This window comes from Pteropus vampyrus, unplaced genomic scaffold (assembly GCF_000151845.1).
Source record: "Pteropus vampyrus isolate Shadow unplaced genomic scaffold, Pvam_2.0 Scaffold100, whole genome shotgun sequence".
Classification (NCBI taxonomy): domain Eukaryota; kingdom Metazoa; phylum Chordata; class Mammalia; order Chiroptera; family Pteropodidae; genus Pteropus; species Pteropus vampyrus.
Window position 1 is genome coordinate 2,193,333 of NW_011888881.1, and position 11,872 is coordinate 2,205,204.

The following is an 11,872-nucleotide window of genomic DNA, read 5'->3' on the forward strand; positions in this document are numbered from 1 at the left end:
TGGGGCCTGATGGACCGGCAGGCGGGAGCCTTCGTGGGAGGCCTCTTTCCAGGACCACCGAGGCACCGGGTGGGAGCTGAGCAGCCCGCCTAGCGGGCCTCACCCTTGAGAGTTCCCTCATAGCTTGATGTCCCTCACGCTGTCCCCAGAGTCTCTCGGCACTCGGCCCCTGGGCAGAGTTCAGCACATCTTGCTTGGAGGGCTCCCGGCACCGGGGCCCCGACCCGAGGCGCCTGCCCAGCCGCGGGCCACCGGCCTCACTGCGCTGGTCCTGCCGCTGCTGGTGCCGCTTGGTCTCCAACGCCTGTCTCCAATTTGCCATCTAGTGGTTGAGTGACAGCAGGAAAGGTGACTGACCCACGAATTTTTGCTTGGTTCCTTAGTTGCTGTGACTTCTTGGAAACCTGCCATTCCTCAGCCAGCTCTGGTCAGGCAGAGGGCCCAGCTTTCCGGACACTTCAGGCCCCGGCTTCCTTCCCTTTTCTCTCTTCCCTTTTGGTTTTTCATCAAAATGAAAATAGTTATGTTTTTTATTGTTTGTTTTTATATGAATGTAGCAATGCCATATATTTGTTAAAAATTCAAAGTATGGGAAATTACAAAGACTTCCAAGAATCAAGCAAAAGTCACCTGAAATTGTTAACACACACACACCCCATAAAGTCTTGTTAAGCTTGTTAGGCCTCGGTGACTGTCACCTGGAAGGGTACTTGGATGGCACATGACCTGCCCCCGCCACACACGCGGGCCCCGTGTGTGCAGCTTTGCACCTGGCATTTTACGCTCACTGGTGTGACTGGGTCTAGTCCCTGTCGATAAGAATGGATCTTACTTGTCCGTTGATGGCTGCATGGGACTCTCAGCGCTGTGATTCCCAGCGCCCTGGGCCCCACACTCGAGAAGGCAGGGAGAGGCACGGGCTGGAGGCGTGTCCCTGTCCACTCGGACCTGTCCCCTCAAGAGGGGCGAGCGTGCACACCACACTCCGAGGGCCACGGGGGCCAGCGCAGGCGACGCGCTTGGTGTCGGTCAGCCTGCTCTTGCCTTCTCTTCGGCACTGCACGTGGCACCTCAGAGGTGGGGAGCCGTGGCTAGGTTCTGGAAGTGTGGGCAGACATCTCCGCTCCCGCTCAGTGTGCTGGAGGGGGCACCTCTCAGCCTGTCTGTCTCTCTGGGCAGGCAGAAGCCAGCCTTGCTGCCTGACCTCGGTCCCCTTTCCAGCCCACAACTTGTCTGGTCCCTTCTGGCACCGAGTGCAGGGTGCTCCCCAGTGTTGCTGTTGTCCGGGCCCCCACCCCTCCATCAGCCTCACCGCTGGGCGTACCTGTGTGGGCACCTGGGGCTCCCACTGCTCCCCTTGCTGCTCTGGAGGGACCGAGTGGTCTTTGTGACAGTGGCCTGCCATCGTCATCCGGGAGAGAACCTCTTACCCAGTGTGGCTTGCGGGGGTGCCAGCACTGCCACTGGAAGGGCTGCGGGCAGGGGGCGGTTCTGGTGGTGCGCAGTGCCCCCCACCCCAAGCCTGCATGCACCCCCCGGCCCTCAGAGCCCGGCCTGGCACAGGCCCGGCGTCACCCTTCTGATGATTGTGGGACCTTCCGTACCTTGGCAGCCAGAATGTCCCAGGGCCTGAACGTAAGGACAGTGACATGCACATTTGAGGGCATGTCGCGTTGCTTCTCTGCCCAGGCACCTGTCCAGGTGACCCCCTCCCCATCCTCCTACCTGCTCCAGTTCTGGCCTCTGATGTCACTGAGGCGCCCCGCCTCTGCTCACTGACTTCTCCTTAGGGCTCCACTTGTCCGTTCAGCGCAGGGCGGGGTAAGGAAGAGCATGGTCTGGGTCGGGGGACCTAGTTCCGGTCCCAGTGCTGGGCCTGGGACACGTCAGTGCGCCTCTCTGACCGCTGGCTTCTCGGAAGTGGGGACAGTGATGCCGGCTCAGCAGGGCTGCCAGCGTGGACTGTCCTCATTCCTCTGGCCACCCATGACCCCATGGCTTGTCCTTTGTCCTGTCAGTGGTGCTCAGGCACCGAGGTCTCCGCGGTGGTGCTTGCGCCTGGGCACCTGCACATCCCTTGGCCAAGGGCCGAACGGGGTCCTTCGCGCTTCGCGCCATGGCTGTGTTCGCTCAGGAGCTCCTGGTTTCCTGTGCGTTTAGAATCTGGAGTGACCTTGGGTGTTTGTTCTTTTTCGTTTGTTCTGCTAGGGTCCGGCCACCACTGTTGCCTTTTCAAGAACGGGAGAGTATTTCGCTTCCGGAGGTTCTGATGAACAAGTAAGTGACGATGGCCTGAGGTCTCTCACCCGACACTGAGCGGAAAAGACCAGGAGGCCGAGGCTTCCTGGGCACGGGCCGGGTTTCCCCAGCGTCCTTGGTGGCTTTCAGTGACCGTGAAGGCTGGAGCTCGGGGCGGGGGTGCTCAGACCCGGGGCCCCTTCCCCCTGGGACAGCATCTCCAAACGCTCACTGTTCAAACCAGCGTGGGCTGGGGGGGCGTCTGGGCTACCGTTGACATGAAAAAGTTAAAGATTTTTAGTAACTTCTTTCTCCTGATCATAAATGAATAATTAGGTAAGTCTTAGGTGCTTGCTGCAGGCCTGGCGCTGTGGGCAGTGTGGCCAGAGCTTCGTCCCTCATTTGGAGCTCACGGCGGCCCAGAGGGGCGGGCGCCCGGCATCCATTCTGCGGGTGAGGGAACAGGCTCCACGGCCGCCCGGGGCCTCCCCTCGCCCGCCTGTGCGCTGTGTTCAGGGCTCAGCATTTTCAGACTCTGAGGCTGCAGAGAGGGGACCTGTGTGAGGCAGTCTTTTTCCGCTTTGTCACTTTGTCTGCTGAGGCTTTCCGCCCGTTGGCCCTGGTGCCTCCTGCCTGGACTGCTAAGCAACAATGACCTCGTGGTGGGCACCCTGCCTCTGGGCTCTGGCCCGGAGCCTGGCATCTGGGGGTCTCGGGGGCGTTGAAGAGTCCCCCGCCAAAAATCTCCTTCCAGGTTCCTGTGCAGTGCTGTTTGTCCAGAGAGGAAGGGTGGCTATCCTGAGCCACCTCGACTTGGTGAGCCACCCAGAATGTCCTTCTACTTGATGCCCAGCTTCACAGCTCTGACTGCTCAGCCCAGGAGAGTCCCACTGGCCTCCCAGGGAGCCCAGCCCCAACCCAGTGGACCGATTTTGGTCGAGTCTCTACCAGGAAAGTGGGGCGGGGGTGCTTTCAGCACTGCCTGGAGTAGAGATGGCGGGCGTCTTTCCGTACCTGTGCCAGCTTCTGCACTAACCGGGCACGGGGCCCCTGAGCCGCCTCTGGGCCCGGAGGCCTGGCTCATTGCTCGGGAGATGAGGGAATCTAGAGCGGTAAATTCACACCACAAAGAAAGTCAGGGTGAAGAAAGTCACATGGCCCAGGTGGGCTTCCACCTGCCCTGGCCGTCCTCGGACAGCCGCCGCTGGCAGCTCCCAGCCGCCTCCTGCAGTCTGCTCTGGAGCCTTCTGGAGTGACGTCTGAGCACCTCCCCACGCTCGTGACAGCCCGTCTGCTGCTGAGAGTAATTCAGCAGTGACACAGGACCCTGTAAACAAGGGTGTGTGCCGACATTCTGCTCGTCGCGGGGACAGATGGGAGCCCCTGGGTGCCCCTCGCCCGGGGAGCAGTGACCGGTGATGCTGCTGGGAGTGGCGAGAGGCCCCCAAGGAACCAGGCTGTGGCTGTGTCCCGGCGGGGGGCGCCCCCGGGCACGTTGGCTTTTCATCCGAAGTGGATACCGTGGTTTTTGGTTGACCACTGGCCACGCTGCACAGTTCCTACTGTCCTGGAAGTGGCCCTGGACTGGCGCAGCCATACGTGGCCGATGCTCTCCAGCAGGGCCTCACTCAGCTTCCGCTGGAGGAGCCTTGGGATGTGAAGATCCTCCAGCGAAGTGTGGGATCTGGCCTAGGACACGTTACCGACTTCTTCCGGGTGCCAGTGTCTGTGCCCAGCTGTCTCCTGTGGGCTGCACGGCAGCCCTGGGAGGTGGGGACTGGGATCCGTGGCACAGAGAGGTTGAGTCCTTTGCCTAGAGCCACACAGTAAGGGACGGAGCCAGGATGTTGGCTCCGAGCTGGTCTGGGCTGGGGTCCACCTGCTAACCACTTCTCACGGTGTACAGGCCAGGACCCCACTCTCGGGAGCTTCTGTGTTAGTGCGGAGACTAACAAACGAGGAAAAGGGACAAAGATTAAGTAACTAGCAACTCTGATGCTGTGAAGGAAATAGAGGGCTGTGATGAGAATTCGCAGGCAGCCAGGGATGGCCTGTCTGACACTCCAGCCTGAGGAGCCAGCTGCATGGAGCTGGGGCCTGGGCCAGCTGAGAGAGAGGACCAGCAGGCGCGGAGGCCTAGTGGTGGCGCACAGTGATTCCATCCTAGTGGCACATCAGGTTCTCTCAAGGCCTGTCCAAAGAGCCTGCTCTCCGGGAAAGCGGGGCAGGTCCTGGAGTTGACTCGGGGTGTCAGGTGGGGACCACTATCCTGCCACTGGCCCAGAGCTTTGGGGACAGCCTTCAGGCCCGTCTTCTCTGTGAAGGGCTGGTGAGTTTTCTCCCTGAGCCTGTGTGCTTGTTGGTCTCGGCAGGTGATGGTTTGGAAGAGTAACTTCGACGCCGCGGATTTTGGAGAACTCACGAAGGCTCAGAGGCCCCCCACCATGCTGGCCGGCTCCTCCGGGAATCGGGTGAGTGGCCTGGCACGCGTGTCTGAGCCCTGTGGCTGGCGATCTGGGTCACCGTGAGCAGCACTGCGCTGAGACGGTGGGGGGTGGAGGCGAGGGCTGGCCACAGGGATGGGACACTAGTAAGACCTCGTCGCTTGCCAAGTCTTACTTGGGCCCTTGCAGTGCTTTGCTTTACGTGAGGAGGCTCTCCCAGCAGAGACTGCCGGGGCCTGCGCTCCGTGCCTTCCGTTCGGTGGCAGTGTCGCCACGGCACATGCTCCCGCTTGGCTGAGGCCTGAGGAAAGGAGGGACCTGTCTCGGGCCAGGCCCCGGGTTCCTAGAGGGCGTGGGCCCGGAGCCGCAGCTGGGGCGGCCAAGGCCCCTGTCCGCTGCTCTCACTTCCTTTTTCTTTAGACCATGGAGAGGAAGCTCTTCAGCCACAGACCGTTTTTAGTACCTTTGTTGGTCAAAGGGCATTCGGCATTCCCGATTAAAACAGTTAACGTTATATTTTTGGCAAATATTTTTGGGGGAAAAATTGATAACTGATAAGGTCTCTTTGAGGTCGCATTCGGCTTTGGCTGAAATAAACATTAAAGCCAAGGCCATGGAGCCCCAAGGGTGTGAGCCCCGCTGGCCCGCAGAGGCTGTGCGGCCTCTCCCACACGCAGAAGCTGGCCTGAACAACAGGAAGCGGCTTGCCCAAGGCCCCCAGCGAGTTGAGGCTGGCCGAGAATAGAGCCAGGAAGCCTGGAGTCCATCCAGCATTTGAGTCCAGCAGAAGGATCCCTTCCTCCCCCCATCTCCACGCTCCTGTACCTCCCCATCCCAGGGGAGGGTACCGCCACCTGCCTCTTGGGAATGGCTGGTAGTCCCTAGCAAGGGGAGAACCCTGTGCTCCTTTTCTTAGAGTTATTAGGAGAATTACTTGGACAGGCTGCCTCTTGTCCCGTTAGTCCTGGCTCAGAGGTGGGGTGTGGGGCCTGGTCATCTAGGGCAGAGGCCGTGGGATGGGGAAGCCAGCAGGACAGGGCGGGGTGGGCAGGCGCTAAACCATTTGTTCCCGTACTGCCTCAGGCCACAGCTCTGCCTGGTGGGCGTCCCCATGTGTGGTTCCAGTAGGGAGAAAGGCTGTGGGTGCTGGGTTCTGAACCCTGGCTTTGTGGTCCCAGGCAAAGCACCCCCTCTTCCCAAGCCTCCATTTCCACAGTGGGACCTGAATACACCTCATCTGTCCACCCAGGAGTGACTTGACTTGTTAAATCTAGTCATCCTTTGTTGAGGGCCTTTCTTGATTTGTCACAAGCCCCTTGGAGACTGAGGTGGTGGCCAGGCGCGCCCCCTTGCCAGCACATGCGCGCCTCGTGGCCGGCACCCTCCTGCAGTCAGGGCTCCCAGGCCAGCAGGACCCCGGGGGGGAGCTATTTGCTTTATCCACGTCAAGTAGGATGTACCATTTTACCCGTTTTTCAGCGTGCAGTCCAATGGCAGTAGGTACATCCACGTTGCTGTGCGACCACCACCCCGTGCCCGACCTGCTTCTCTTCCTGATGCAGGCGGGCCCGCCGGTGGGCGCCGCTCAGTGGTCAGGTCTCCGGGGTCCGGGGGAGGAAGGCTGATGCACGAGGCCCGGCCCGTCCTGCCCCGGGCTTCCTGGCGCCGGGATGGTGCCTGGTGACTGAGTCCGCTGCTGGCTAGGGTGTCGGCTCCTCGGGGAGCCCAGGCGGAGGCGTCCAATGAGTCTGCCTCAGCTCTGTTCACACTGCCCCCCGTAGCTCGGGGCTCTGAGACATGGCGCCATCAGCCTTTGCGCTGGATAAATCTTTGTTGGGGGGCTGTCCTGAGCATGTGAGGTGTAGAGTGTCCCTGGCCTCTACTTACTAGCTGCCTGTAGCATCCCTGATCCCCTAATTGTGACAACCAAAGATGTCTTCAGGCATTGCTGCCAGCATCGCCCCCAGGTGAGAATCACCGCATTAACATCAGTCCGGGGAGCCAGCCAGAGAGGAGGCTGGTGGAGCGGGGGGTGGTGCTGATGGAGGTGCTGCCGGATGGGAGGGAGGAGCATGGGGTTGGCGCTGGGGACCCGCCATTCCGGCTGCCCAGGCGTGTGAGCCCTCTGGAGCCCCACCCCAGCAGCCGTGGTCCAGGTGTCAGCCTGGGTTTCTAACGCAAGCCCGTTCTGTGGGAGTGTTGGCTTGTCAGACTTTTGAGTCCTCCAGAGTTGGTGGTAAATATCAAAAAAGATCTTCGGCCTCTTGGTTTTCGTCCCTTACGATTGGAGCGTTCATGCCTTTCCCGCCCGCGGGCTCCCCTGGTGCTGGGACAGTAGCTGGTGAGTGCTTTGGCGCTTCCCAGGTAGCCCATGAGCCCCTGCCCCAGCCCCTCGAGTCTGTGGTCCCGCCCCCCAGCTCCGTGTAAGCGCTGGGCCTTGGCCCTAACGCCCACGGGTCACACCTGATGTTCGGGGATCGTAGGAAGCCCGTCGCCCAGCTGCTGGGTCTTCGGTTCCTGAGCGTGTGCTTGTTCGCTTGTGGCAGTTAAAAGCCGGAGGGGCAGCCCAGGGCGGGGGCAGCCCCGTGAGCCCGTCACAGCCCCTCTGCCCTGGAAACCCCTACCGAGGACCCCGGCTCTGACGGTGACATTCAGCTCTCTTGGAATGAAGGCTTTCCCTGAGCCCACTCCGAAGAGAGATCAGGTCACTCGCAGCTGTTTCAACCTCTGCTTCAAATTCAGAGCTTATTTTTAGGCACGTTTCATGTTGAAAAGCAAAGCCATTTCCCAGCCCTTCGGAATGAGAATAATGGGTTCCATTTTCCATCTATTCTTGGCCGAGTTGTGATGAGGAGGCATTTTCGGGCTCTGGCTGGGGAGCTTTCTCTGCCTGGAGGGCTGCAGGGAAAGGACCCCCGCACCGGGCTGAGGGTGAGTTGGAAGATGCAAGGCTGGAGGAATGCTGGAAGGTTCCGTGCAGATGCGCGTCTCCCGAAGGGACTTGTGCGGGCCCCGTGAGCTCGTGCTGGTGTTTTCAGTGGTCTAGCGTTTAGCTCTGTTCCCCGCCGAAGCCGTGGTCATCTCGCACTCTGCACTCGCCTCCACGGCCTCACCCCGTGCTGCTGTCTGTGCTTTTGTCCCTGAAGCACGAGGACCACTGTGTCGTGGCTGACCTTGAATTTGGTACCTGCTCCTCCGGTCCCAGCTGCCATGGGACTGACTTCTACCTCAACCACAGAAGCATTTTAAAACCGCTTCGAATAGCCAAGACGCACTGATTCTGACTTACTGTCATTCTTGCCCTCCCTCTGAAGATTTCTGAGCCCATTATGCAATGGGAAGGAAGGTCGCGCTGGGGGTCGGGGAAGGGATGCAGAATTCTAGGTAATTCAGTAAAACCAAAAACCCCCTTCCTGAGTTCTCAGGGCTGGCTGCCCTCCAGTACAGACAGTAACCTTGACTTCTAGGGCCAAGGGCCTTTCTCCGCTCATCTCAAATGGGGAGATGCCAGGTCCGCCTCGGTGGGGTCTCACGAGGTGGCACAGGCCCAAAGGCGCTTGGAACCGTGCCTGGCACATGGCAAGCACTCACCCATCTTTGTAAATGTTAAAATGTTCCTTTAAAATGTTTTAAAATGTTCCTTTTCCTTCCTCTGTCCGACTGAGCAAGATGGGCCCCCGCCCCGTCAGGGCGGCTGTGCGGCCACAGGCTGTGGGGTGAGGGCCGGCGGGCAGCAGAGGGGCCGGTCTCCCCGCGGCCGTTTTCCATGTTGCCTCTGCCTTGCAGGCTGTCCTCGTGGGGTCCGGTGGGGGTTTCAGACCCTTGCAGACAGCAGTGTGCTTCCTGATGAGAGACCCACGTCCTCCTTGCTCCCAGACGTGAAAGCAAATCCATGAGGTGGGTGGGGACGGGCCCGTTCTCCTCCCCCACCCGCTCGACTCCTCTGAGAAAGCTGCCCGGGACCCCGAGGGCTTCAGTGCTGGGACTGTCCCCTGGAGAAGGGGCTGGTTAGCCAGGCACACCTGCCCGAGCCCTCAGCCTTCCCTGAGGATGGCCCGTTTCTTCTTACCAGTTCTGCTGGTTCTGAGGGAGGAGGCCCAGCCACCCCCTGCACCCTCACTTCACATTTCTGTTTTAGAGTGCTGCATAGGGGTAGGCTTGACTTAGGGATTCTTGGGCCCAATTCCTGGCCCAGAGAGTCTTGGCACTGGATCTCGCCCCATGCTGAGATTCTGGGGGTTCCTGGGTGGCAGTTGCTAAAGATCTGTATTGTCACCCAGTCTCCAGGCCTGAGGAGTCATAGGGTCAAGGCGGGGCACAGGGCTGTTTCCACTCGCCTTGTAGATTTGCTTTCTCACTTGGGAACATGAAGGAATTGGGTCTCTTACTGACAACAAAAATTTTTTGGCTGGCATTTGCTTTCCATAGTGAGAAGTGTGGATTTGAGGGGACCCTTGCAGACAGGGCTTTGTGGGTGTTTAGAGCAGGAGCGAACCCCAGATTTACATGTCTTAGAGGAGCCTCTCTTCTCTCCTCTTGACTTCAGTTCTGGATTCAAATTTTTCAAGGCTATTCAAGGAGGCTCTTGACAGTGCATGAGTCAGAGGATGCCCAGGCACTTGGGCATCGTGGAAGTGTGGGCTCTTTAAACCCAAAGGCACCCACTGGGCTCTGTTTACAACTGGGCGGGCAGAGGCACGCTTTTATTTCTAGCCAGGGATGTCACCGGGAGGGCGGGACCCAGTGCATCCTCTGCTGGGCCTGTCATGCCACGTTGGCTTCTGTCCTATCCATTAGTGCCACTGCATCCATCCAGTTACCTGTTCTTAAATTCGTAGACCACCTGCCTCCTGCATTGTCCTCAGTGTTCTTGGCTCCTGTCTTTTGCCCCGTAGACGTGGGTGCCTCGGTCAGCTCCCGTCCTTCAGAACCCGCCGGGCCTGTAGGGAAGCCGTCAGGTGAGTCTCTGACGGTTGAGCTTGAGGTGGTCTGGGTGCTTGCGGCTCGATATTGAAACCCCTGGGTGAAGGTTTTCTTTGCAGAACCTTTCGGAAAGTGGCCCCAGGTCGCAAGAGCAGGCACAGCCCTGCGGAAAGTGACGGTGGCAGAGGATGTGCTGTGGGGTGAGACTGAGTTGAACTCCCTTCTCTGAGCTGCCCCTTCGAGGGGCCGACGGTTTCCTGCCACTGGGAAGTTCCCTGGGAAGTTCCCTGGGAAGTTTCCTGCCACTGGGAAGTTCCCATCCATTCCACAGGCAAGAGGTCCCTGTCCAGAGGAGAGTGGCCTGGTTCTTAGGGAGGAAGGGCCTGCGTGGGGACAAACCAACAGCGGGCATAGTCGCAGGAATCCGGGGCGGGTGTATTAAGACAGTCACAGTGTCATGAAGATGGACACACCTGATCTGGAGTCCACACGAAGCCTGGTGGCCCTCGCGTCCAGCTCTGCGTGGATTGGGGCATGCCTGGTGCGTGAGCCTGGGCACCCACACACACTGTCGAGAGCTCTGTTGTCTCTTTCGAGGATCTCAGAACTGTTTTGGTTTTCCTTTCCCGCTGGCAGCCAGGCGTTGGGTTCAAGGCCAGTGGAGAGTCCACAGTTGCACGTGAGGAAATGAGCCCAAATCACAGGACAGTGGGTCCTGGCACCCTGGCACTTCGCTACAAGGGACCGTGGCCCGGGCAGGAGTGCCTTTAGTTTCAGCCCTAGGGCCACAGCTGTGACACTGCCATTTGGCTCACAGTGATGACAAGCGTCTACGGCCCAGTCTGGCCACGCTGACCAGTCCCTTCTCCACAGAAGAGCCAGCAGAGGCCCTGGACGTGGTGCAGAGCGGAGAGGTGGGCAAGAACCGAGGCCACTGGCACCTGAGTCTTCCTCTCTCCCTCCCTCCCACCCTTCCTCCTCTGTGCTTCTCTTCCAAACCCGGAAACCCGAAAATGGAAGAAACGATCCGCAAGTGGAAACAGACACAGTTGCTTAAGCCTGGCTGTGATTCTTTGGGCCATACTCTGTTCCCCAGAAGAGCTACACGCATCCTCTCCAGATGGCACCTCCTCCATGCAGCCTTCCCAGGAGGCCGGCAGGTTGTGAATTCTTCCCACTCCGCCCGCCCAGAGCACTCTGCTCGCTGGGGCAGCCGCTCTCTGCTGGAGTCGGCGATTCGCAGGCCTCGTTCGTCTCCCTGGAGGGCTGGCGCCCTGGTCTCCCATGGCGCGCTGCTTGTGTCTGGAACACAGTGTGGTCAGGACACCAGGGGTCCATGGACACACGTCCGGTAGCAGGGTGGAGGGTGCGAGGCTAGAAGCAGGCTGTGGCTCCTTTGGCGTTTTGGATGGTCCCGGGCTAAATGAAGGAAGCCGCTTTCTGGCCTGGTTGGTCAGTTCGAGGGCAGGTGGCATAGGGTGGTCTGGACGGCGACTGGGCGGTGGGGTGGTGGAGTCTGCCCGCCTGGACTGGGAGTTTCAGTGCTTGCTTTCACGGTCAATGCAGAAGAGCCCTTGGCAGCTAAGAGTTTCCAGATTGGATGGCAGCATGGCCCATGCGGTGTAAGGGTGTTGGATAATGCGCGTGTTTATGTTCTCATTGGTTACCATGGGAAAAAATCAGAATAGATGGTTTCCATGGAGATTATCTTAAAATGAGCTTTTTTGAAGGTCCGACATTGCTGCAGGCTCACGGGGTGCTCTCAGTGCCTTCGGAGCCTTCCCTGTGGCAGTGCCGAAGGCTGGTCTGAGCAGTCGTGAAGCCACACAAATCTGCCTCCTGCCAGGACGCCGAGTGCGGGGCGGGGGGGGCGGGGGGGGGCGACCTTGTGCCTCAGTTTCCTCCTGGGGTCCCACTTGCCTGGCCTACACTCCACAGCTCACTCCAGTCACCCAAGAGCTACTATCATCATCATCATCGTCATAATCGTCATCATCATCATCATCATCATCATCATCATCATCATCATCAAACAACACAAAAAATACTTGTGCTGTGGAAATTTTCGAGCTAGCACAGAAAGTGGAGAGAACGTGCCGTTCGCCACGCTTCCTCCTTCTGCCGGCCTCACTTCGTTCGTCTCCCCCACGTCCTTTCTGGAGAGTTGGAATATTTGTATTTAATCCCAGGCGTATTATTTTATCCTCAGTAAAGACGTTTTTGTTCCATAGCTGCCACACTCTCATCGATCCAACACGGTTAATCGT

The 11,872-nt window shown here is 59.2% G+C and overlaps 1 protein-coding gene and 1 long non-coding RNA gene across 3 annotated transcripts in view; both read left to right on the forward strand.

Moving 5' to 3' along the window:
* Nucleotides 1-11,872, forward strand: part of POC1A (POC1 centriolar protein A) — a 62,038-nt gene that overhangs the window by 20,952 nt on the left and 29,214 nt on the right. For both annotated transcript variants that reach the window (XM_023533313.1, XM_011364644.2), the window contains exons 8-9: nucleotides 2,209-2,277; nucleotides 4,611-4,709. In XM_023533313.1, coding sequence (XP_023389081.1) covers nucleotides 2,209-2,277; nucleotides 4,611-4,709 — 168 coding nt within the window. The remainder of the gene's footprint in view (nucleotides 1-2,208; nucleotides 2,278-4,610; nucleotides 4,710-11,872) is intronic.
* LOC111742744 lies at nucleotides 4,724-11,835 on the forward strand. The gene is made up of 2 exons (XR_002781453.1): nucleotides 4,724-9,640; nucleotides 10,242-11,835. It is a non-coding gene; the product is annotated as an uncharacterized LOC111742744 (long non-coding RNA).